Source organism: Mugil cephalus, chromosome 3 (genome assembly GCF_022458985.1).
Source record: "Mugil cephalus isolate CIBA_MC_2020 chromosome 3, CIBA_Mcephalus_1.1, whole genome shotgun sequence".
Taxonomy (NCBI): domain Eukaryota; kingdom Metazoa; phylum Chordata; class Actinopteri; order Mugiliformes; family Mugilidae; genus Mugil; species Mugil cephalus.
This window is the reverse complement of record NC_061772.1, coordinates 2,187,948-2,214,579: the sequence shown is the minus strand read 5'-3', so window position 1 is coordinate 2,214,579 and position 26,632 is coordinate 2,187,948. Positions and strand designations below refer to the sequence as shown.

The following is a 26,632-nucleotide window of genomic DNA, read 5'->3' as shown; positions in this document are numbered from 1 at the left end:
CAGTTATCATTTTGTCCTTAAATTAAGTTTAGTAGATTTTCCATCTAGTCGCGCATGTGCAACCGGTACATTTTTAAAAATTATTATCAAATATTTTTTGTTGCTGACAAACTTCTGCTCCACACTTCAGCCCAGTAGTTGGCGGTAATGCACCAAGTGAGTCGCCATTAACTCCGAAAGAAGGAGACGGGCCAACGTGTGCCAGAGGAGAAGAGGAGATTCAGCGGCAGATATGGATATGCGAGACGCGATAATTTGTTCTAATATTAGCAGCCTTTTGAGTCATATTAGCAGCGAGTCAGTGACGCGAATCAGTAGATCAGTAGCATTCACTGACCAGATCACTCTCCTCAATCACTGACTATATTCCTCCATTTGCTATATTTGGCTTAAGACCCAACACTAAGAGATGCGTTTACAGCCTTTCAAATAAACAAAGTACAGCCTTTGTGCTTTATTCCACTGAAATTAATACAAAAAATTATTAAAGTGGAAAATAAATATAAAGCAATGTGATGTAGTAGGCTGAGTTTTTCAATGCTAAAGCTAATCCAAACTAATGCACTCACACTCATATCGGATGTTTTCAAACTTGGGACTGTTGTCGTTCTGGTCCAGGATGAGGATGTTGAGCTGACAAATGCCAATCAGTGGTTCAGCTGCCTGGTCAGTGGCAGTCACTGTCACAGCATACTCCCGCTGGCGTTCACGGTCAAATTTCCTGGCTGTCACAATCACTCCTAGAGAGATTGAGATGATGAGGTAGAACAGACAAGTAAATCATTCCAAACACTGCTTTATCTTGTGTTTGCTTCAAATCAAAACTTTTAACACAATAGAGAAGATGAGGAGAAGCATACGAAAGAGTTTTTCAAAAGCATTTATGATCAAGTCCAACAAGAATTATCTTTTATATTTATTTTGGAAATGATTTCAGGGATGACATTGATAGTAAGAAAATTGCTGCTGACATTGAACTGATTTACCGTATTACATCCAAATCTATGACTTGACTAAATTTAAAAATGCACAGGACCCCTGGTGCAGTTTACAGCCTTTGAAGTGATGTCACTAATAATATTTTTCTTTGAAGTCATTTTTTAAATTCGAACGATGCAGTGAGTTAGGTTGAAACATGCTTTAAATAAACTTGCTGTCACCATGCCTTGTTGCATTGCATCAAGATGACAGATATGCTGAAAGGAATTAAGCCTGGATAAGGATCTCCACTGTAATAAAAAGTGAGAGTGTGTGTGTGTGTGTGTGTGTGTGTGTTCAGTACCAGTTTCCGGGTGTATACTGAATGCAGGCACAGTGGAGTCCTTATGCATGAAGCCATATGTGACCCTGCCATTGGAGCCCTCGTCAGCATCCACAGCATGAACCTGCAGAACAAACGTCCCTGCTGGCTGGTTCTCCAGGACTGATGTGCTCTCTCTGTACTGCTGACACTAAGGAGAATGAGAGCAGCAGAGGTTACAGGTGGGAGGAAGAGAATACCAGCAGTGTAAATGTTGAAGAAACCTAGATCAATACTCCATTCTATCGAAACAGTAAGCAAGAGGCGTGTGGGAGGGAAAATGTTATTTATGTTGAAAGAACATATTAAAGATTGGACGGACAAAACGTTTAACAGGGAAAATAATCAGGGAATATGGAAAGTATAATAACATTTTCTTTTCCTTTATTTATTTTCTACTTTTGTTTGTTTGAAGTGGAGGTATGGGACGTTAGGGCTATCAGGCATGTGCATGTGTTTTACAGGAAGTCTACAGCAGTGTACCAGGAAAACAGTTGTTTGAAGAGGTACTACTTTTCTTTGTATTCGTAGTAACAAGCCCATTAATAAACTCCACATGGTGTGGTATCAGATTCTAATTCTGAAGTGAGTCTCTCTATGTCTAGCTAGTTTTACTGTAAATAAAAACTAAAGTAGGGCCTCAAAATATATATTGTAGAGCAGTATCAACTTTCATATTCAGATATGTCACTTTTATACAATTAATTTAATTCATAGAACGACAGTGTGAACAAAAATGTGTGGGTTTGAGAAAATGACTTTAACTTGATACAGTACGGCAATCAGGCATAACATTATGACCACTTTCCTAACATTGTGTAGGTCTCTCTTGTTCCTCCAAAACAGTTGTGACTCATCAGAGAATGGACATGGGTCTTCTGAGGGTGTCCTGTGGTGTCTGGTAACAGAATGTTGGTAGTGGGGGACTTTGGGTTCTATGGGTTGAAGGGACTGGCCTCTGTGGATCATCCGACAGATACTTGATCAGTTTGGGATCAAATTTGGATGCACCCTTGTGCTGTTCTTCATGTTTTTTGAGTTATTCCTAAACAGTTTTTGTGTGTGTGTGTGTGTGTGTGTGTGTGTGTGTGTGTGTGTGTGTCAGGCTGCATCCTGCTGGGGATGGCTGCTGCCATCAAGGAGTGTCATTGCGATTGGGTGGGGGTGTCTGGTCTGGTGTAGGTGGGTACTACATGTCTAAGTAACATCCTAATGAATACCAGGTCCAAAAGTTTCCCAGCAGAACACTGAATTGTCACAAGATAGTCAACAATATTTATTTCTCCTGTTAGTGGTTTTAATGTTATGCCTGATCAGTGTAGACATTGCCAAATTATACTTTAAATAGTGACTTCATGCTTCATTGACTAATAATGACAAAAAAAAAACAGTATGCAGCAATAAATATATAAATAGAAATGGCTGGTCCCACACAACTACACAGATCCCAGGTATATAAAAGGCACAGCATGTATCCAAATCTTTAGAGTTTTTTCAGTCAAATGAGAATCATTTAAATATGAAAAGATACCAAAGATTACATTTTAGTTATTAATTATCTACTGCCTTCAGTTTAAATGGTGAGAAATCCTGGTTTTCCCAAGATGAAGGCAACATGTACTGACCCTAAACTATTTTTTCAGTGGTTTCATTTAATTTTTTAGTTTGATGCAAGGTAGCTTCTCCACATTTGGAGCACGGAACTTGTCAGACAAAAAAAAAAAAAAAGAGCTTTAGCATCCTCCTTTTCTCCTCCTTCCTCTGTTTCAGCCACTACAGTAGTTCTACTTGCGCACCACTTTTCTTTCTCATTATTTTTCCATCATTTCTTTCTATCTTCTCACTAGAGCCTTGATGCCAATGTGCCATAGATACATAGGAATGAAAAAAAACACTGGTACAAGCTGATGCCTTCTTTTGACAATTAACGATTGGGGAGCTTTTTATAAAAGTGCTCTTTATTTCATTTGTAGCCACCAGAAACTTCTATAGCTTGTGTATCCAGTGCTTCTTATTTTCTTCATTTCTTTCATAGATTACAAAGAGAGCTCAGGGAAGATAATAAGGCTTGGATGCAGGCATGCAATTAATCAGGAGGGTCAAAGTAAGTGCTATGTGTTCCAAAGGGATAGAAACAATTCATCCTGAGGTAATTCATTAAAAAAAAAACAACAACAACTATAAATCCAAAGAGGTGGCATGAGCAGCTGGGAGGACAGTCAGCACCATGGTACTTCACTGAGCATAAGATGAAATATGATGTTGATGGCCAAGTCTGCAATAACACAGGCATTACCCCCACTGACATGCCCCGGATTGAACCGAGTATGGAGGACATCTCCACCTGACTTAAGGGTTCATGCCCTCCACCACAGTCCAGAGCTGCAGATGCAGCAGTCAAAACACGTTTCCAGTGTTGCTGGGTTCTTCCTATAGCTAATTAGTAAAGAAATTTGGAAAAGATTAGGAATAAACCACAACTGTATTCCAATGTTAGTTCATCACCTAAAAACTTGTGAGATGGATTCTGGAACTCCAGTACATACAAGCTCACAAGGATTGCTTTGGACAAATCATTGACCATCTATGATTGGATTAACTGATACAATAGTTATGAGATTCTGAAATTAAACCAGAAACTTTAGTACTAAATCAAGACCAGTAACAATACTGCAGATTGGATCTACCTTGAACAGCTCCTTTATTTTAAAAAGAGAAAGCTGAGGTGTGAATGTGGAGAAACACCATGGGATACTCCTGGAGGACTTCAGAGGCCATTATGGCCCAGTAGATTGGTTGGAAGGATGGACTGACAGTGGGATAGAAACAAGCATGTGAAAGTTTGTTGGAAGTATTTATTTATTTATTGTTCAGTTTTGCCAAAGGGCTACTCTATGTTGTCTTGTGGTGTTTTTCTACAGAAATGACAATCTTTGGTACTTTCATAACCAGAATTACAAAATCTGACAGAAAATCTGAGCACATATAAAAGCAGGTCACAGCAGGGCTGTCTAATGGAAATAAAATTTGTTATCAATGGCCTGTGTGTCTGTTAATGCTACTGGGAAATGAATCAACTTGTTATATTTTACAGAGCTCTTGGCTGACTGTATCCCCACCTCTTTTTGTCTTTATGTCTACTGTTTAGGTCCACTGATCCAGCCCTGAGTTCCTAAGAGGATACAGTGTGCTATGAGATTGTGCATCAAACATAAAAGGGTCTTTCTGCTTCAGTGTCCTGCTACTGGCTCCCAGAGACAGAAAAGACTCACTTTACTAACTGAAAAAGCAACACTCAAGCATCTTTTTACTTTGACGTCCAAGTACTTCCTTTTATTATTTGACACACAGATAGCCCTGTTTTTTATGATGATTTCTTTTCCATATATGTGTTTTGCTTTGTTCATATATTTTTATTAAGCCAACGCCAGAACTCATGCTGATCTCTCAGATGAATAAAACATAGTCTGGGACAAAACTTTGCATTTGATGACTCAGTCTGTTTATCATTCACTAGATTTTAGATCCATAGAACTGGAACACATATTACATATGAATGAACTGTCCAATAATTCCTGCAGCCAAATGCCACTTCGGTGATAAAAGAAAAACTGTTTCCCTTCTCGGTGGAAAACCTCACCTGTTAGAGATCAGATCACATCATGCATTGAAATATATTAGTATTCTGGCCCCTTCATTTACAGTGGTGTGAAAAAGTGTTTGCATCCTTCCTGATTTCTTTTTCCTTATTTTTTCATGTATATCACAACTAAATGTTTCTTATTATCAATCAAATGTAAATATAAGACAAAGAAAACAAAAAAATTCAAACCTACATGGCCCTGTGTTGAAAAGTGTTTGCGCACTAAACCGTGGTTTATCACAACTCAATTTCTGTATGGACAAACTGGCTTAATTTTTCAAGCCACACCCAGGCCTGATTACAAATCTAGTGGAGGTAGTGTGATGGTCTCAGGCTGTTTTGCTGCTTCAGGACCTGGAAGACTTGCTGTGATAAATGCAATCATGAATTCTGGTGTCTACAAAAAATCCCAAAGGAGAATATCCAGCCATCTGTTCATGACCTAAAGCTGAAAAGAACTTGGGTTCTGCGGCAGGACAATGATCCAAAACACACCAGCAAGTCAATTTCTGAATGGCTGAAGAAAAACTAAATGAAGACTTTGGAGAGATCTAGTCAAAGTCCTGACCTGACCCTAGTGAGGATAAGCAGTAGTAGAAGATGAGATGAGATGAGATCTGAAACATTCAATTGTGACAAACAAGCAAAAAAATAAGAGATCACTTTTTCACACCACTGTATTTCTTTTTACTGACAGTTCTCTGTCTTTTCATTGTAGAATGGACATTCTCTGGGAATTGTTTGACTGTTGCAAGCAGCATCCTGCCAGCAGAGAGAAGAGAAAGAATCAAAAACTTGGAGTATGAGGCCAGCAGAAGATTCCTGGGAGAAACAATAGAACATACAGAGCACATGGAAACACTGAACCAGAAAGTCCTTTCTTCATCTCTCTTTTCTATTGGCTCTCTTGATGCCTGTCCCTCTGTTTCTTCTTGCTAGGAGATAAATCAGAGGGGGAAACACTTGGCACACACTTTCCCTCTGGAGAGAAGGAAAGTGTGGTTTACTCAGTAAGTCCTGGCTCCTAATCTTGGCTCATAACACATCAGGGGGCTTGAAAAGTCACCTCATTTAAAATTGAAACATGGCTAGAAAAAAGCAGGTGATGTAGTTCTTCTAGAGTGGCTAGGTCAGGAATTCTCCAACATCCCTTAAAGCTTTAATTAAAAGACCAAGATGATGTAGGAGTGAGATGAGAGAGAAGAGATGAGGGTCAAGCTCACTAATCTGTCCTCCAGAGAGGAGAGATAGAGGCTAATAAATTGAGGATATAGACAAAGATGGGGATACAGTATAGTCATAGATACAATAGATAGACAAACGAAATAAAACTATTAAGAAAAAACAAACAAAACAAAAAAAAAAAAAAAAACAGACTGAGCTATATTAAGCTTCATGAGTCAGAGTGTGTGAAGCTGCCATAACAAAATACTAGGTCACTTGTAGCACTGCTGTCAATTTCACTTGAAAGTGCAGTTTTGATGTTCAAAAGTCAGCAAAAGCCAGTGCATTTCTTTTGATATATTCCTCACTTCAGTCAACCACAGGAGTTAGTGGTAGGAACTAGTGGGGAAGATGGAGTATACTGTTATATATATATATATATATATATATATATACACATGTATATATATATATATATATATATATATATATACACACACACATGTAGAAGATCAGGGATGAAATAATTAATACAGAGATTGGTAAATGTTAAGCCTTTTGTTTCCCCCTTTATTCAAAAATCCCCCCTTTTTCAAAAATGGGCAAAATAGGCTGAGACCCCTAAGAGATAAAGAATAGTAAATGAATATTAAAAAAAAAAAAAAAAACATGCATGGTGACCATGAGAGCAGATGTTCTCACCTTTTCAAATATGAGCAGATAATGAACAATAACAACTAAAAATTAATGACAAACATGTGATTGCTCATCTTACCATTTCAAAGACCGGCTTGTTGTTATTCACATCGTCCACTCCAACTATGACTTGGGCAGTGGATGACAGTGTTTGAGGTCCACCTGAGGCATTGTCATCTGTGGCTGTAACATTGAGGACATATTCAACACCCTGGAGTCGAGGTGGTGGGCTGGAACGCAGCCGGATCAAACCTGGAAATAAACGTACCGATGACAGTGGTTAACACAGTGAACATAGGTTTTGTTGATAAAGTATTAGTCAGTAATATCTGTCTACTCTTTATGTATTATTTAGATTATTTAGCAAGACAACATCATATAGTCAAACATGGTCACAAAGAGTGTCATCAAAAAACAGTGGTTCAACACAAAACCTGGGGGAAAGTCCTGGGCTTGATGTGAGCCACCACCATGCCCTGTACATCCAAATGTACATACATATGCTAAAATATGTTGCTTCATAAACAGTCAGTAATTTCTCAGTTAATTTGGTGGACCCCGGTTAGTTTGAGTTACTCACTAAAGTGATTCATTTCACTGGAGTCATTTGACCCTACGTATGTCCCATAGACATGCACCTTCCCAGAAATCTAACTACATGTTGCGGCGATGCAGACTGCAAGAGTTGTGACTGCTTTTCTTGGAAGTAGTGTGTTACTGCTTTAGTATTCTCTAATTGATTGTTTTGGATCAATAAAGATTGAACACACTGAGCAAAGGTTAACCCCTTAGTATTCCGGCAGAAAAACGACTATTTAGGACATACCCCAAAGTAAACTGAATGCTGTTCATGAACAGTTTGGTCTCTTTTGAAAGTTAAGACACTGAAATTTCTATCACAAATGTCAGAATCAAATGTGAGGAATCAAAGTTGGCACACAGTTAAAAATAAGAAGTTGTTGTGTTTTGCCTGAATTATTATTATTTTTTCCATCTGATGCGTTCAGAGGAAACTGAGAACAGATCTCATCTGGATAACACAAGATTATCATAGCATAAAGTCTTACCTACTTCCAGTTCAAATTGCATATAAAAATGACCAAAACTTTCTAAGTGCATAAAATACAAAGATTGCAACGTATCTCTTTCTTTATCCAAGACGTTCAAACAGCTCTTTGTGGATTTTTATGGAACTAAAAGTAGTTTTTGGACTGAAAATATGACTGAAATGCCCAATTTGGACCCTTATCAAATACCAAATACCCTTATAGTAAAAAAAAGGGGTGTTTTGACCTGAATAATAGTGATTGCTGGATCAATATGAGGCTTTTCCAGTGAGTTTATGCTTGTTTCTTGTTTTCATTGTGTTGGTTTCTTGTTTTCAATGTGTTGGTTGTGCCAGCTGTGTTGGTTGATCTTATAATGAAATCAGAAGAAAATTAGTTTTCCAACGACATATTGCATGTAGCATTTGCTCAAACACAACTTGTGTAAAGAGCTCCGATTTGTTCAAAAAAGTACTGCCGTCCCATATACGACCCAGCGGAAAATTAAGGGGTTTAACTGAGGAGGTCCGCAGACATGAACATTTCTATAACTCGTTCGTTGAAAGTTTCAGTCACCATTGTTCAGCCATGTATGTACGGCATCCTTAAATGAGCCTTTAGATTCACTGACTGGAGTGAAGCAAAGTCTGAGTTTGCTGGGTTTTTGTGAGTCTACTAGCTTCAGTCAGTGAACTGAGTCAACTGAATCCCTTGGGTCCCCTTGAGCACAGCAGCATCCAGCAAAGGACTCATGGGATATAGTGTAATAGACTCAAGATTCCTGATTCAGTAAGAAGATTTGAATCTAGAACCTGAGTGCTTCAGATGAAGCCATATTATCCAGTGTATTTATATCAGACGGAGCCTTCAATATAGTAGAGAGCACGCTTCTTTGGCTTAACATGTATCATAGGTTATGAGAGAGAGAGACAGATGAGAAAAGGCATTCTTAAAGCAGACTTAGCTGATTACCATTTCTTTGTTTTTATTATGGGACTCCATTTGAGTAACTTTGCATAATTCACAGTTCAAAAAGAGTAAGCAAACTAAGGGTGCTGTACAGTCTCAAGCCTGAGCTTTTGGTCGATGGATTACTTTTAGACAAGGTCATGAGAAAAAAGAAAATTACTCTTTTAAGTAGAAAGGAATAGCAAATAAATGAGGGGCTACAGGGGTTGGAATCAACTGAATGCTGGTTGCAATTTGCAATCTGGGTGAGGTGGAAGTGATGCAATAATCGATATGATTATATTAAGGGAACAAAGTTAAAACCATCCACAGCACCATGTCTTTTGTTAGTATGAAGATGAAAGGCAAACCCTGATAAACCATGCATGCGGAGGAAGGCTGGATTACTGGTTATTATAGATATTAAGAGATTTTTGATCAATTATGGCTACACAATATATACATAGTTAAACTGAGTGGTACTCCCTTTAATACAGTCGTTCTGGCATTTCATTTCATCCTCTGTCTCTTTTGCTCTTACTGACTCTCTCTTTCAGTCTGGTGTAGGCGTCTCATCTGCATCCCACTCTGCTTTGAATGACTGTCCTCCACTCTGTATTCATCTCACCCTTTGGTGCTCTGTTTACTTTGTGTGCGTGTGTTTATGTGTGAGTGTGTGTGGGCTTTAAGTGTGGGCACACTCATTACATCCTCCTTATCTTCAGTGGCAGTGGCAGGGGCAGGTGCTATCGCTGTCATGTGTTCATTTCATTGCTATTTCACAAGAGATCCTAGAATTGGAATCGTATCTACACTTATCACAGCTATGTACATCTGTGTACAATTCAACCTTCTATTTCTGTTTATCAGACCAAGGGGACTGATGACACAGATGAAAGTCACATGATGCATGATTGTTAGTTTTTTATCTTGTTTTGCGTGTTTGCGTTCATAGCAGCTGCTCCAGCCTGACACAAGGAATTACAATTTGCATTAAATGACTTGTAGACAACTCCTTGAACAAAAGGAAAAACATTCTTTTCTGCTGAACTTAAAGCTCCTATTTTTTGAACTACATACATACAGTACGTCCCTTCTGTTTGTCTTTGAGTGTGTTGTTGCGCAAGAGATGGAGGACTGCCATAGAGGGGGTGTCTGCCTCGAGGTGTTTGTCACAATGGCTGGTTGCCTGGCACTGCTGTTCATGGTGAGGGGAATATGTAGGTGTGTGTGTGTCTGTGTGTGTGTGCACATGCTCTTGTGTGTGTACGGGAAAAAGATAAAAATATACAGGAAAGCAAAGAAAAATGATTCAATTTTAGAGCCATAGAGGTGTAAAAGCAGGAGGCTGTGCCCACAGGAAGACATGTAACATATATTGTGTCAAACACTTATAAATGCATACACACACAATAGAATATACACCAATGCATATAAACACTGCTGCAGAACTTTATGCAGGGAACAAACAGTGGTGAGTTATTTCATTGTTGTTGTTTTTTTTATTTATTTATATTTTTAGGTCAGACGAAAGCCAGCCCACACTCTATATGCAGATATACCAGGGTGGTGCCTTGCAAAAGCAAATGTTAAGGACATCATATTTTACTTGGATATAACACCACTGAGCTGAAGGCTTTGTGATCTTTTTAATCGTGCCACACAGGACAGAATATTTCACATTAGATTATATGGGTGTTGTGTGATGACTTGCATTATTAAACATAACATATAACTGTACCTTAAGAGTGTTATTCTCAGGGCCTAGTAAGTACACTTTGAAAAGGGCAAACAAAAAAACTGTCGCAACACGTCTTAACCACATGTTGGTTTTGTTCTCATCTCTGGGGTGACTGCATAATGCATAATGTTCACAAAAAATCCAAATGTGTAAAAGGTTTTTCTAAAAATCACAGAAAAAAATAAGCAAGCCAAAGCCTGAGTCTCAAATGGTAGTTTATTGTCAGGGTCTAAACTATAGGCCACAATCAATGTTTGTTACAGATTGCTGTCCCTGCTGTATTATTAAATTTGTCTTCATTCTGCTACTTAAATGTTTATAGATTATCCGACCTACTCACCACCTACATTAGGTCTTGGTTTAAAAAAATATTTTAGGATTGAAATATATCCTGACTTGGATTTGGAATCATAAAATCTTTGGATTTATTTCTTCCTGTACATATTATTTCTTGCATTCACTTGTTAGTCGAAATTTCACCGCAGTCTTGTGAGACTAGAGATCCAAAACATGACAGAAGTTACAACCCTGAGACCATCACCAGACCTGAACGCCTACAGGATTTAGAATGGCAACAGAGAAGAGCTCCACAAAAACAAAGCCATCTGCAAGATATGCCAACTAGAGGGAAAACATTACTGAAATATCACAACTCTCTGGAATCAAGGACAACATTAGTTTTGTCTCTTAACCAAAATACTTCTAAATTCATTTATATGGAATGAATCGATGTGGATTACATTAAAATCCATTCAGGAAAACAGTAACAATACAGAGCATTTGACAGTGTCCAGTACTAAGGCCACATATGGAATTCCTTCTCTTCCTTCTTTGATTGAGGCTTTTAATTATAGGCCATTCTTCTATGGTAGTGTTGCTAACTCTAAGCTGATGTTGATGTACTCAGGCCAAACCTCCCACCTTGCAACACAATTTGCTCAGACTAGCCAAGATGGTTTGCTCAGAATTTCTCATTATACAAACCCAAATGGGCCACTGTATGGTGCGTGACTGGGGCCAATGAAGGTTGCATTGTAGAATGGGCTTAGGAAAGATTTCTTTTTTTCTTTTTTCAGAGTGAGGTAGAAAGGTACAATGACACTAAAAATAGAACGATTGTTTGCTACAAAAAGAACAACCTACTGGGGTTGATAGAAACTTGTCTCAAAAAAAACAACCCTCTATTTAAATGTAAATTATTTGAATAGTACAACAGTGACAATTTATCAGATAATAACATATTTCCCCTGGCAAGTATAGTTCAGCAGGGCATCCACCAAGTCATTGGGATTCATTCTCTGGGCACACTGAACACCTGTAAATAATTTTGCATCATTTATCTCCAAACCTTAACAGACCATTACGATATAAATGAGCTAAATCATGTTTGGGTGAAGGAAAAGTAAAATCAGAAAGTTAGTTAGTTCATAGAATTAATAAGAATGTGGGGGAAAAAAACTAAGTATACCCACACCAGGATGCATTAAGAGTGTATGCATTAGCACACCCTTCTCTCTCTCCACCCACGCCGCTACAACTATGCCGCCGAGTGCACTCATGCTTAATGAATTGAGACAGAAGGCCAGATAAATATGACCAGTTCAGTAAAGGCAGCAGGCAAACACAGAGAGAAGCTACGGACGGCTCACTGTGTTACGTATATGGGAGCACCGGAGGCGCCCTGCAGTCTGATCCTTGCTTTACTCTGCCTCTGGTTGGCATAAACATCTAATAGGGCCTAAAAGCCTTAGATGAGAGCAACACATGCCGGGTAAGTGGTTGAAAATGGGACATGGAAAAGGTTTTAGGACATTCCAAGAACAAAGCATACAGCGAGTGTCTGTTCTAATCTATGAGATATGTGTCCCTGTAGTATGGGTTAGGGTTAGGGTAGTGTACCTGTGTGTGACTGGGTGCATGTTGTGTGTTGGCCTGCATATGTGTACATGTATTCATACATACATACATACATATCATAAATACACATGAGGATATATATGTGTATATATGAATGCGTTCTTACATGTATGTCTGCAAGCATTTGTAACTAAGTAACTATTTTTCTACTTACTGGGACTTAAGTCCATGTTACAAACAGTATGCAATACATTTGTTTGTATTGAGAGCCTTTGTGGTTGTTTTTGTACTCTACAAGTTACATATTATGTACATTTAATTATTAATTAATGAATACATTGCAGTGTGTGTGTTGCTGTTAACAATAGCCAGCCATCACATCACAGATGTTTCCTGAGGGTGTCAATGAGCAGCCGTCACTTCACATAAAGACAGCCAGGAGGCAGGAAACAGAGTCATTAAACAAGGGTTGTGTGAGAGACAAGATAGTAGACAGAGGACAAAGTGGGGAAGAGAGTGAGAGGACAGGGCAGAGGAAGTTCTTCCTCCAGTCAGTACTATGCAAAACCAAAACAGACTTGAGAAGAGGAGTGAAGAAGAAGTGTAAAAGTTAGGGAAAGAAAGCTACCCACTAAACATTAGACGTCTGATGGACGTGCACATCATGTCTATATTGTGTTGGTCGGTCCAAGATCCATTTTGGACCTCTACACGACATGCAAACAAAGTCCGGTTTTTGGACCTCTTATCTGCTCTGTGCCATACTCTTTGCACTGTCGACCTCCACAACAACCTACAGTCGTCTGAAATCAGCGTCCACTGAACTGCAAGTAAGTTCAGTCAGCCCATAGACTGCCTAGTTAATTTTGTGTTCATTTATGCATTTATAGCTTTTGCCGTTTTAGCTTTGTTGTGTTAATCTACTTCAAATCTGTTGTTGCTACAATTAGCATTGCATCTGCTAATGTTAGCTTTTAAACACGACATTTTGTTTATAACGAAGCCGGCGAAAAATCAATACATACAATACAATACAGAGCAGTTGGCCACGTCATATATAACACATAAGATGTTACGAGTAATAGCAGTTTAGAGTCTTGTCTTTTTCTACTTGTGCAGATGGAATCATGCAATTTGATAATCTGGCCACTGAGGAACGTATAAGGACACATGCTTCAGAGTATTTAAAGCATGCACCGCAAAGGAGTGGAGATGGGGGCTGCACAGTCACTCAGGGCTGATTTTGTTTGAAGAAACTATGCTCAGCTATGTTATTTTTACGAATAGTGTTGTTTACATGACACCTACTGTACACTGTAGCTGCTGTCCTCAGTGTGTTGTTTTCCTTTTTTTATTATTATTATTGTTAATGATAGGATAGACAAAGGGAATGTGTTTTAACATTTATCTGTGTGTAAAAAAAAAAAATACATTTCATTACATTTTTATTGTTTTATATTTTAATTGTTTTTATATTTGTACATAGTCACTCAGGACTAACCCTATTTGTGTAGTACCAACCCAAGAGTTGTAATTTTATTCATTGTATTTTACCACTTTTTTTTTTTTTCAAACTTAAATGAGGGTTATGCTGGCTGCTGTTTGTTGAAGTTGTAGCCTAGTAACTAGTATTTATCAAATGAAATCAACATGACATGTTTGCAATAAAGATGGGGAAAAAACAGTCGGGACTGGACTGTGATTTATTGTTAACCTGGCTGTAGTCTTGTGCTCAGAAGGTAGGAACCTGTTTCCTGTACCAGTTAATTTTACTGTAGCTTCATTTGGTTCCGCAGCAGGTTTGAAGTGGAAACGTGTAATGCCTTTGTATGCATTTCCACTTACCATCTGGTGCAAAATAAAATGAAGCTATAGTAAATTGAACTGGAACAGCATGCCACCTTCTGAAATCGGACTACAGGTATGCATAGAAACTAAAAGCAGTACAGTATAAAAACAATGTCTAAGAAGGTTTCAAATTTGATGTAGAAAATACGTCCACAAAGACCACATTTGGACTCATGAATGGATGTTCAGTAGACGTCAAAAAACGACGTTGTCTGGAGTAACAGTCTACGTCTTCAGATGACCCGAATTAGACATGCAAAAATGACTTGGAAAAGACGTCATTTAGACATCTCTTTGCTCAGTGGGTAGTAAGAACAGATTTGCCGGAGGGTTAAAGGGAGAAAATTAGGGCAAAACAATGCGGGATTGTTACATACACTAACTCATCACTGGTTACCTAGTCTTCTATTTGGCTACTGTTTTCCTCTTAAAGAAATACTATTTTAAAATGCCATATAACTTAGCTGAGAGAAAAAAGAAATAACAGAAGTGTGTTACTGGTGGCAGCCCTTCCCCTTAGCTGTCAGTAAATACTTCCTCCCATCCACCAGAGCGGGCGTTTCTGTATTTATAGGTTTTAATAGGAAGAGCGTGATCATCATATTGACCAGCCTGCTTGGATCCTAATGGGCGCCTTAAATCTCAGGGAAACACACTGTATTCTTGGGGTGAGTTACAGTGAAATTAACATGGAAAGGGAGGCCAGGAGAGCTGCTCCTGCCGGAAGGGAGGAAAACAATCACTTGAATGATTGTTGGACATTCAGGATGGGTAGGGAGAGGGGGAGCTGGCAACAAGAGGGAAGAAGAGGTAATAAACGATTTTCATCAGTAGCAGAGGGAGAATGAGATGGGTTGAAGAGGGTGGGCGGAATCCAATGTGCTCGCCTTCCATTATAAGAATCATAAAATACTTTTAATGACCAAATATTGGCCTCTTTGAAACAAGATATTGGATCATATTACAAGCATTAAAGTCACACTTTGGCTCACACACTTTGGTGCAGACAAAGTGCCTTTGTGTGCATTAGGCTCGCTTGCCTATGTGTGTGGACTGGCTTCCAGTTGATTTACTGCAAATCTATTACTATTGTTTTACCTTATTTTAACTACCGCCATTCCAAAGGCCCATCCACTATTTTCGCAACTAAACTTGGCCCCCTGTCAATGTGCCAGCACATGTTATACATACGTTGGGAAGATTAATTTCTTGAGATTAGAGTGATGCATACCTTTTCAGTACACCACCACAACTGGAAGGCTCAGTACAGCTTATGTCAGACCAGTTGCAAACACAAAAATGACTCTTCTACTGAGCCTAACAGTTGTCTAAGAGCAGACAAAAAATGGTCCTGTTACTTTGCCAAAACTCCCGTAAACGTCCTCCAGTAAATAATTAGTCTACGCCAAGCCTCTGATCTATAATGGCTTAATGTACACTGCAGCAAACATTTACAGTCACCGTTGAAACCTGCAGACCAATAACCATCAACTGGGAATAATTGCCCTTCGGAGATAAATAAAGTTTTCTTCTGATTCTGATTCTGAGGGAACGTGCAGAGGTATATCTGGGTCTATAGCTGGATCACAAACTGGACTGGTCAGCTAACATAGACTCAGTATACACAAAAGCTCAGAACTGTCAGTTTCTTCAGAAGACTAAGGTTGTTTAATATCTGCTCAAAGCTAATGGACATGTTCTACCAGACTATCTTTGCCAGTGCCCTCTTCTATGCTGTGGAGTACTGGGGAGCCAGCACTAAGAAGAAAAAACCTCACTGCTGGACAAACTGAGAAAAAACCTCACTGAAAAGAAAAAACCTCACTGCTGGACAAACATCACAGCAAGTCTTCCAGGTCCTGAAGCAGCAAAACAGCCGCACAATATGATTTTGATATGATGATGACTTTTGGTCATCCCACCACTTCCGGATAAGGTTCACCACCATTTCATGTTGATAATCTCAGCATGATGTCTAGCTTCTGAGGATCTTTTGGTCTACTTCATTTTGTCAGGCAGGTCCTATTGAAGTGATTTTTTGATTGAGAACAGGTGTGACAGTAATCGGGCCTGGGTGTGGCTAGAGAAATTCCACTCAGGTGTGATAAAGTTAAGTTATGTTTTAACAGAGGGGGGAAAACACTCATAATAGTAATGATAATGTGGTGTATCAAACCCTCAGCAAACTATGGTGGTGAAAATTTTCACGTCTGTTTAGCTTCCCTAGAGCTTCTACCTTAACCCAGGAGAAGCAGCACTCAACATGAGACATGCTTCGAACTGTGCAAACACACCTCAGAGCTTTAAAGAATTACTTTAAGCCCAAAGATCAAACAGTGTTGATTTTAACAAACTTCCCTCCACAGTTACATCAATGAACATTTATGGAGAGCTTCAAGACTGAGAAAGCCAAATGAACTGACATTACAAGAACATCTGTGAAACATTATCAGATCATGTTGGGATGATTTGGGTTATTGGGTTTTGCATGAACTTGCATTTTTTCAAAGATACACATTGAAGCCCTAAAGAACTTTAAGGACTTCTGAACCTACAGGTAATGCAAAAATAAAACAAAGTCAAATCCTTTTATCTGAAAACATTGTTGTGAACAGGCTTAGTCTACTGATGAACACCAATTATATTGGTCCTATGGATTAACTGATACACAGCTAAATAAATTACTGTATATCATATCCCAACAAATAGATTAATTGATAACAATGACATCCAATTTGATGGAAAACACACATGACATGGGCAGGTAGATCATCAAATTGCCATATATATATATATGAAGACATTTAGCTTTGCCTTCATACTCAACTTTGGTTCAAAGCTGGTCACTCTGAGGAAGCCAATAATGAAGAGGTAACTGAGTAATAATGGGCAAATAGTTGATCAATGTTATGAAATGCACACAGAGCAAAATAATATACGAAAAAAGTCTGCACACATCTAATAGCAGATGGAATCAATGTATAACTAAAAGTCCTTTCTAAGAATGACGAAATGACCATCACAATCATCTGACAGTTGATGTCATTGATGGTGAACAGAGAAAATTGTGCCTTGAAGTTTTAAGTAATTGAATTTGTAAAAGTCATCGTATTACCCCCTGAATGAGATAGGCTGATTGGGTTGTAATTTACAAAAGGGTCAAAGCACTGTGAAACTGCCACCGTAGCGACACACAAACACGCAGTGTGTCATTAAATGAGCTTCCTATTTCACATTGCTTCTGGCATTGTTTCTCCTGCCTCAGATGAAGCAGACATGCGTGACTATAGATCTTGGGGTGGTATTTTGTTACAAAGACACTGCAGAAGCAGTCTTCACACTTCGACCAATTATTCTAACATCTTTAAATTAAGACTTTAAATATTCTTTACAACGCTTCTTTGACACTCGTGGATATGCTTGACAAAATGTATATTTTTTACATTTACAATAAGTTAGTTTACTGTGAATATCAGTTACAACAGATGTGACAGCGAACTCTTGATTCGCTCATGACATGTAGGATGAGTGAAGTTTTTCTTGTTGTTCTGTCCATCACATGTAAAGCCCACTCAAACAATCTAAGTGACCCAGCAGATCTTTGCCAGATCATAATCAGTTTCCAATAGAGTAGTGCCAAACTAACATTCAGTTGCAAATAATTTGTAGACAGGGAAGCATCCAGGCAGAGGGTATAAGTATCTTAAGTATGTGGGTTTGTCTTAAAAGAACTGTTCTTCCTGACCTTTAAACAGGTCAACACTATATGGTCTTGTAGTATCCTGAGCTGCTGAAGGACAGATTAAAAAAATAATAATCCAACATGTCTAACCTTTTTGATTGTCTATGACAAAGTTGCCCTCCTCGTTTCCCGTGGTGATTTTGTATGTGATCCCATCTCCATCAGGGTCCTTTGCCAGCACTGTGGCAACGAGTGTGTTGGGGCCGGCGTCCTCTGAGACAAATGTCCGATATCTGATCAAACACAAACAACAACAATCAATACCTTAGCTACACTTCTCTGCAGGTGGACACATGCCCAGACACAGATTTAAAGGTGAAAATGAGACACATTAAACAACGGTTTTAAAATCTGTTGCATGTGATCCATGTTTACCCCTTAGGTGGTCATACAAAGACAAAAATTTATTGAAACACATATGCAGGGCCATTTACATACCAACCAGGTAATCCAAAAAAGCGTTGAATAAGGTCAGCTGGACTTGTAGAATTTCTTGAAGACGTTTCGCCACTCATCCGAGTAGCTTCTTCAGTTCTGATAAACTAGTGGGAAAGAAGTTTCAACAACATTCATACATTGAGCCCCCAGGTTCCCATGGACAATAGCCTCGTTAGAGCTCTATTCATAGGGTAAGTAGTCTAGGCACACAGTTCCCCCCCATTCAAGGACAGGTAAGTATCAGCCATTATGGTAATTAGTGACCCCAGTTTCTGGTCCAGCAAGTTCCTGGTGGGTGTTACCCACAGAGTTTTTCCTATTTAAACCTCTATTTCCCACTAGTTTATCAGAACTGAAGAAGCTACTCAGATGAGTGGCGAAACGTCTTCAAGAAATTCTACAAGTCCAGCTGACCTTATTCAACGCTTTTTTGGATTACCATGACCTGGATGAATGAGAACCTTCACAGACATACCAACCAGGTGTACCATATTAAACCTCCCTCTACTTATTATAATCTTATTAGAGCATTTTCAAATGTAGTGTGGATGCAGGAGTGGATGTTTGAATTAAAATTTTGGTTTTGGAAAATATGAACACAGAGGTTATGACAGATTTAATCAGCACAGTTTAATCAGTTTTGTCCATGCTGGCATGGTAGTTTATGTTGTGACTTTGTTCAGCCTACGGAGCAATGGCAGGGCCAGTGGATGTGTTGCACACTGTGACCAAAGACAAATTCTTTAAATGTTTACAACTGCAGCCATGAGAGGCATGTAAGTAGCCCTGAGTTGTGCTCCTACAGAAGCATAACTGAGAACAATTTGGACCAGGTATTAGTCTCTCAACTCAGTTGGAACAGATGCAAAGATGGAAATTGGCAGCATCCAAAGCAAAACGATGCACAGGTACCACATGGCAGAAAATAACAACCCAAAAACTCCCTTTTGGTAAATTTCTGGTAACAATCATCTGTATTCAGGCTCCTCTCCTATGGAACCAGCTCCCAGTTTGGGTTCGGGAGGCAGACACAGCCACTACGTTTAAGGTCAGGCTTAAGACTTTCCTTTTTGAAAAAGCTTATAGCTAGGGCTGGACTTAACCATCCCTTAATTATGCTGCTATAGGCCTAGGCTGCAGGGGGAGGATGCACTGAGGACATGTCTTCTCCTCTTTCTTCTCTGGCTCCTGTCCTCTAATATCTTATCTAATATCTATCTCATTTTATTTTCTATCTCTTATAATTTACTAACCACTGTGTCTTACTCTCTCCCCTCCGCTCCCCTCCCCCTCCATCATCTTGTGAGGGTCTCTGGTCTGGAGTGCTGAATATCTGACCTGTGGAGTTCTAAGCTACATCTGCTGCCGTGGCCTCATCAACCAGCCCAGTCTTCATGGCCTGGAGTGCTGTGGAGCTCCATAAACTACATCTGCCCCAGTCATCATGGCCTCCTCCAGTTGTCCACTCCTACCTAGATGAACAATTCACCAACCTGCCCATAATTCCTGTTATACTCACAAACTGTCACAGATCATCAGCTATGTGTTATATTACTAGACCCTACATGTTTCCTTCCGCTTGATGTATGTATCTATGACAGAAGTTTGTTTATCTTGTTTCTCCTGCTCTTCTTTTCTCTCTATCTTCTCTGTTTCTAACCGGCTGGCCTTCGGCAGATGGGTCCCTCCATATGAGCTGGGTTCTGCTCAAGGTTTCTTCCTGTTAAAAGGGAGTTTTTCCTTGCCACCGTCGCCCTCAGGCTTGCTCTGGAGGTTGCAGGCTGGTTTTTGTGAAGCGTCTTGAGACGATTTGTATTGTTATTGGCGCTATATAAATAAAACTGAATTGAATTGAATTGTATGCCGCCCTTGGCATACAAGTAGGCACAGAAATTATCCACAACCATCACAGACTTCTGACCCCACCCCCAACACATCCTGCCTTCATAACACCTTCTATCATAGAATGCTGCAATCTGTCAACTTTCAAAGTGACAAAGTGAGAACATGGTGCATGGAGGTAGTGGTGCAAACTAACTTCTTTTTCCTGTGCTATTCCTAGAGTGCGACAAGGCATTATAGACTGGGCTTCACAAAAAGCACTCACGTTCATGTTTTTGCTGGCCAGCATTACTATCCCTGAGGACAACAAACCATTTTTAAAGGTGAATGTTCATTCCTTACTTTTGAATCAGTGGACAAGGGGAATGTTTTTAGAATTCCGTTATTGGTTTTAAACATTCACAAAATGTTTCTTATGAGACTTATACAGACAAAGCAACTGCAACATAAGCTCATTTTTGATATTACAAAAAGAAAGCAAGGTCAATGTCAGCCAGACCCCCGTCCATTCCATAAATAATCTCATGAACTATTAAGCCAATAAAACAATGTATTTACTGTAGGTCTAAATAAAGCAAAAGTCCAGTAAGACAGTACAAAGTACAATTATGGTCCTCGTTGCAGCGTGGGTTTGATTACTGTCCCAAAAATATCTTTAAAAATAAAATAAAATTAAAAAAAATTAAAAACCTTTTAAAAGGGCTCGTGGTTAGCGCTGATGCCTCCCAGCGAGAAGGTCCGGGTTGAGTCCAGCTTTCAGGGTGGAGTTTGCGTGTTCTCCCTGTGTCCGAGTGGGTTTTCTCCAGGTACTCCGGCTTCCTCCCACCTCCAAAGACATGCTCGTTAGGCTAACTGATGATTCTAATTGACCCTAGATGTGAGTGTGAGTGCGAATGGTCCTTTGTCTCTGTCAGTGCGTTTACACGACTTTCTCACTACAGTCCTTGTCCCACTTTACCCTTGTCCCACAACTGTTCTCCTCTTTCACACTTGGTGGCGATACGTGTCTTTTCAGTGGATAATACCACGTTAATGCGGCCCGATTTCCGGGTGACCTATTACATGATATAATAAACAAGAGTCGTTCATGCGGCAGACCGGCATTTCAAACAACAACCAGACAGATAATAGTATTTTTTTTAATCGTGTACGTAATGTTCACCCTACTTCTGATGCAGGTAAGATCCGCGCTTTCCCTCAGACGGCTCCGTTTCTCTTCGTCTTCTTCTTCTTCTACGCCGGGCTTTCTTGGAGGTGTTTGTTCCGGGATCAGATGCCAGCGCAGCGGTCGTGGAGCATGCGCACACGTATTATCCGATAAAAACTCCGATTCCAATCGCATTATCTGGTTGTCGGATAATGAGAACTCCGATTTTTTCGTTACAAAAAAAATAAAATATTTTATTTGTGTAAAATTGGCTTCCTAGTTATAGTCGCCTCTCTTACGCATTCTGCGCTCTTTTCTTCTTCTTTGCCGGGGACATGTCATTCTTCCGCCATGTATCCAGTGTTTTGTCCTCTCCAAATAAGTGTAATGTTATATTCGGAATATACTCAATTTTCCTAGTTATTAAGTGAGTTAAAGTTGGGTGTTGTTGGTTGCCAAGGGCGACGGTGTCTATCTCGTTGCTAGGGGCAGCGGAGGTCCATCGAGAAATGCTCACCGTTTAACAGCTTTTTTTTCTGTCTCCCCATCCTGTGTTCCATCTTCAGCTTTTCATTGGTTTCTCCCCTCCATAGGTTTTCTATCACCTCCAATACGCCTATGGCCTCCATTGTTGTGCCCCTTCGCTGCCCGATAATCGGCGTTCAATTCTTTAAGTTTTTAAGTAAGTTAAGTATAAGTTTTTATATTTTTAGTAGTAAGTTTTTAAGTATCTCAGCCGCGATCCGCTGGAAAGCCTTACCGTTCCGAGAGATCCCGTCCAACTCCCGCCGTATACTGTCTTCTCCAATTAAGGGCAGAAAAGTCCTCGCCTCCGGGTTGGTCCAGAATGCCATTACTTTTCCAGTCATTATTAACAAAAATGTACTTGTAGTATCGATACGAGGCCAGAAAGTTAAAAGTGAGCAGCTTACCAGTCAAAAACATGCAGCTCTCTAGTCAAAATATTCTCCTTTGTATCTGACACAGCATCGTGACGATTTTTTTCTGACCAATCAGCAGTAAGCAGCGTTCCAAGTCACAGTTCCAATTCACTTACTTCGGACCGAGTACAGAGCAGGTACTAAAAAGTACCCTGAAAAGTATTCCTTCGGCCTCGTTCAGCCCAGCTTCTAGCAATGGAAATAGCGATTAAAGTGGGCGGTGCGGAGTGGTGTAGAGGTAGGCCGTGTATGGATATCCGGCTAATATCACTTCACCGCTTTACAACCGTGTTCGCAGTTTTGAAGAGAACGCCTGACTATAATGACTTCGGTCACAAATGGACGAACAGGCAAACCCTGTGCGTGCGCAGTGCTCATGGGAGTTGTAGTGCCGTATTCTCATTTTGCATTTCGTTTGCTATTTCAGATGCCGCTGGAGAAAACCACATTGAAAAAATGTATAAAAATTCAGCAAAGTGGTTAGTGGGAGTGGCAGTGTTTCCGCCACTGCTGAAATTCACCCGCATTTGGCGGGTTGGCAAGTGTTAATATCAAGAACCTGCACACACTATATAACCACAACAAGTAGTCTACAAGCAAATGAAAGTAATATGAAACTTGTGAGAATGGGGAAAATTGCTTGAACAATTTTCAGTTTTGTCAATGCAGACAAAAAAAATCTCTGGTACTTCCATAAGGTCTTGTTGATGACGGCTCATATTTTGTCATTGCAGTCTTTCTGTCTCAAAACTGCTAGACCAGTCCTGCCTGTGAAGCTTACTGCCAATAATTTGCTCCATTTACAAAGTGTTGTTGCTGCATTTGAGTAATTTTAACTCCAACTCTCTCTCTAAGCACTTCCCTATTCATCAATATGTAAGTCAGGTGAGGTAAGGTAAGGTAAGGTAGTGTGTTCCTTTATTATGTTTTCCTTAGACTACATAGGGTACATTGATCAAACGACTTCCACTTGTGGTCTGAGGAAGCTATTTGAAAGATCATTAGATAATTGCTTGTATTTATCTCACGTGAATGGCAGAAAGAACCACGGCCTCCTTGTGCATTTATGCCTACAGTTTGATAGCAAAATTACAGAGGCTGTCTGTGCAGCTGAATTTATGCATGACTCTTTTGTCCTAACTCCCCAAATTAATTCTACTTCTGCATTACAGATGCAGACAGAGTAATCATTATAGATTCAAATGGAGTTGGCTAACAATTAGGCTTATGATTACAACAAGCCTGAAATGGTAACAATAGCTAATTTGGGTTGTGTGTGTCTGGTCTTTTTGAAGCTTCGACCGTCAATGATAGCAACTTAACAGTCAGTTTAATAATCATTATACAAATGAACCAACCAACTGGGCTATTTTGATAACCGATTATCTTTTAAAGGTATATATCTATAAAGCAAATACACATCAATCAATCAATGACCGAATATTGTGGATTCTTTTTGCTACTACTACTATACCTATGGCCTCCACATTATCACTTCACCGCTTCACAACCGCGTTCACAGTTGTGAAGAGAACGCCTGACTACAGTGACACTGGTCACGAATGGACCAAAGAGAAAACACTGTGCGCATGCAGTTTGCATCTTGTTTTTTATTTCAGATGCCATTAGAGAAAACTACAATTAAAACATGTATATAAAATTCAGCCCACCAAAGGGCTAGTGGGAGTGGCTGTGTTATCCACCACTGCTGAAATTCATATACACTACTCCCAATTAGTTAGGGATATTGTGAGAGACTCAGTGGATTTCATACATACAGTGTTTGTTTCACTTCAAAGATTTTGGGGATAGGGAGGCAACTGTATTGGGGTGATAGACACCTCATTTTGTGTTTTCCACGTAATGGTCTCACTGTGTACACTGTGCCTTACATATTGGGGCCAATACCAAAAAACTTAAAGACAACCCTTTTCAATGTGGCATCAATTTCAACATTCTGTGGGTATAAAAAGCCGGTATTGTCAGTAAGTCATTCCAAGTTCATCATTCAAACAGCCATGAACACACAACGTCACTTAATGGACGAGCAGCGCCACCTGGCCATAGCCTGCCTTGGGGTTGGTTTCAGGCAGTCAGATGTTGCTCATGAACTTGGTGTTTCTCAAAGTATCATCAGCAGACTTGCATCAAGACACAGAACTACTGGCAGTGTTCGTAACAGACCCAGGAGTGGAGCCCCACGAGTGACAGACCACAACGATGACCAGTACCTAAGGACCTATGCACTCAGACATCATTTTGCAACTGCCACACAGCTGCAGTCCCGTTTACAAGATGTGAGGGGTACTAGGGTTTCCAGACAAACCATTCGCAACTAACTCCACAGTTTTGGTTTGAATGCCAGACGACCGTTGCAGGTGACTCCACTGATGCCAAGACGTTTGTAGTGGGCACAAGACCGTGTGACCTGGACAATGCTGCAGTGGTGTACTGTCCTGTTCACTGATGAGTGTCGGGTCATCGTGCACAGAAAGGATGGTCGTCAGCTTTGCTGGTGAAGGCGAGGTGAGCAATACACCGAGGTCGACAGGTTCCCCAGAGTTCGCTTTGGTGGATGAGGTGCAACAGTCTGGGCAGGCATCACCAGTCAGCACAAAACAGATTTGGCTATTGTAGATGGCTCAGTCACTGCACGTTCTTACCTCAGAGACATCGTAGAACCCATCATCATCCCCCAATTCTGCCAGCACACCCCCAACTTTCTGTTCATGGACGATGATGCTCCACCACATCCTGCCAGAATTGTCACAGCTCGACTTCAGGAAGTCAGAGTGCCTCATATGGTATCGCCAGCAATGTCCCCTGACCTGAACCCCATAGAGCACGTCTGGGACCAGCTGAAGCAGAGACTGGATGATCGTACCCCACCCCCACATGACCTGGCATAACTGCGTGTAGCACTTGTGGAAGGATGGAACGCATTGCCTCAGCACAACATCATGAGGCTAGTGAGGAGCATGAGACATCGCTGTCAAGCTGTCATTGCGGCAAATGTTGGAAACACCCATTACTGACATTGTCAATTTTTGTTATTTGGGGCTATCCTTGTTATTGTCTACATGTTTGGGGTAATGTGAGTAGTGTATATAAAGAAAATACACATCAATCAATCAATGACCAAAAATTGTGGATTCTTTTTTACTGTTATTCTAAATTGAGAATTTTTGGGATGGGCAAAACTGATGCAAAACTGCATTTCACAACAGTCTCACCATAAGGTAAGTTTATTGCTTTTTCTGAGCTTTTATTCAAACGTTTCAAGAAAAAAGCAGCATCTGTGCTACTGCATAAATAAAAGTCTTGTGGCACTATACGTACATTGCTTTCCATTAAAATTTATATACTAAGCCATGCATGACGTCAATTTTATAAATGCACACCCAGGAGATAATGGTCTCCTGTCATGACATATTTCACAGGTTAGATTTAAAAGCTGATCCATTTTGACAATTGAATTAACCCAACTTTCAAAAAAAATACCTCTCTAATGCTTTCAAGCAGATGCTTCCAGGCGTCAATTGCATGAAGGACTCTTTTAAAGAAAGAGGGGAGAGAGAGACAGAAACCTGGATGGATCACTGAGAGGAAGCCAACAGTTCAAGAGTCGTACAACAGTAAGCAGCCTTTTGCAGACACGTTGTGGTTTTGCAAAAACTCTCATTTGGCCGAATCAATGTTGCAATCAGTTGAAAACCGCCTCTGACATGCACCAACACACTCAATTAGATTTTAACCTTTTTGTTTTACTTTAGTTAATTTATATTGTGTTCATTTGGTTGGGGAGAAATATGCATCCCTTAGGCTGATGCTGCTGATGTTTCTTGTGAAAATTAATTACAGAACTTAATCACTGAGTTCATTAAGTTCATCCAAATAAGGCATAGATGGAGAAAAGAGAGGGGATAATGGTGTGTGTCTGTGTGTGTGCCGTGCTGCTTCTCATTACATGTTTATTTGGTGGAATGCCTACTATCTGATTTCCTTTTAATTAGAATTACAATGATATAAATTACAGCTCAGCTGGTATGTAATGTTCATGTATATAAAGGCATTGATGGACAGTGTCTGTCACTTCCTTTGAGCATACATTGGCAGAACTGGCAGCAACGATAGCAGAATGATTTCTAACTAATGGAGGCCACAGTACTGCAAATGTCCTCACTGGTGATTCATAAAGGCTTCTCTTCTCTTAATGGTAGCCTTCTCTAATGGTATATCCTCCCTCACTTTCTGTAAACATTGCCCGTATATTTTTTGG

The 26,632-nt window shown here is 39.8% G+C and overlaps 1 protein-coding gene across 1 annotated transcript in view; it reads right to left on the bottom strand.

Moving 5' to 3' along the window:
• The window catches only part of si:ch211-186j3.6 (neural-cadherin), a 256,350-nt gene that overhangs the window by 134,888 nt on the left and 94,830 nt on the right, over positions 1–26,632 (bottom strand). Inside the window, exons 7-10 of the mRNA XM_047580957.1 lie at positions 18,076–18,218; positions 6,883–7,055; positions 1,283–1,451; positions 570–740 (exon numbers count right to left, since the gene is read on the bottom strand). Of these exons, the coding sequence (XP_047436913.1) occupies positions 570–740; positions 1,283–1,451; positions 6,883–7,055; positions 18,076–18,218 (656 nt within the window). The remainder of the gene's footprint in view (positions 1–569; positions 741–1,282; positions 1,452–6,882; positions 7,056–18,075; positions 18,219–26,632) is intronic.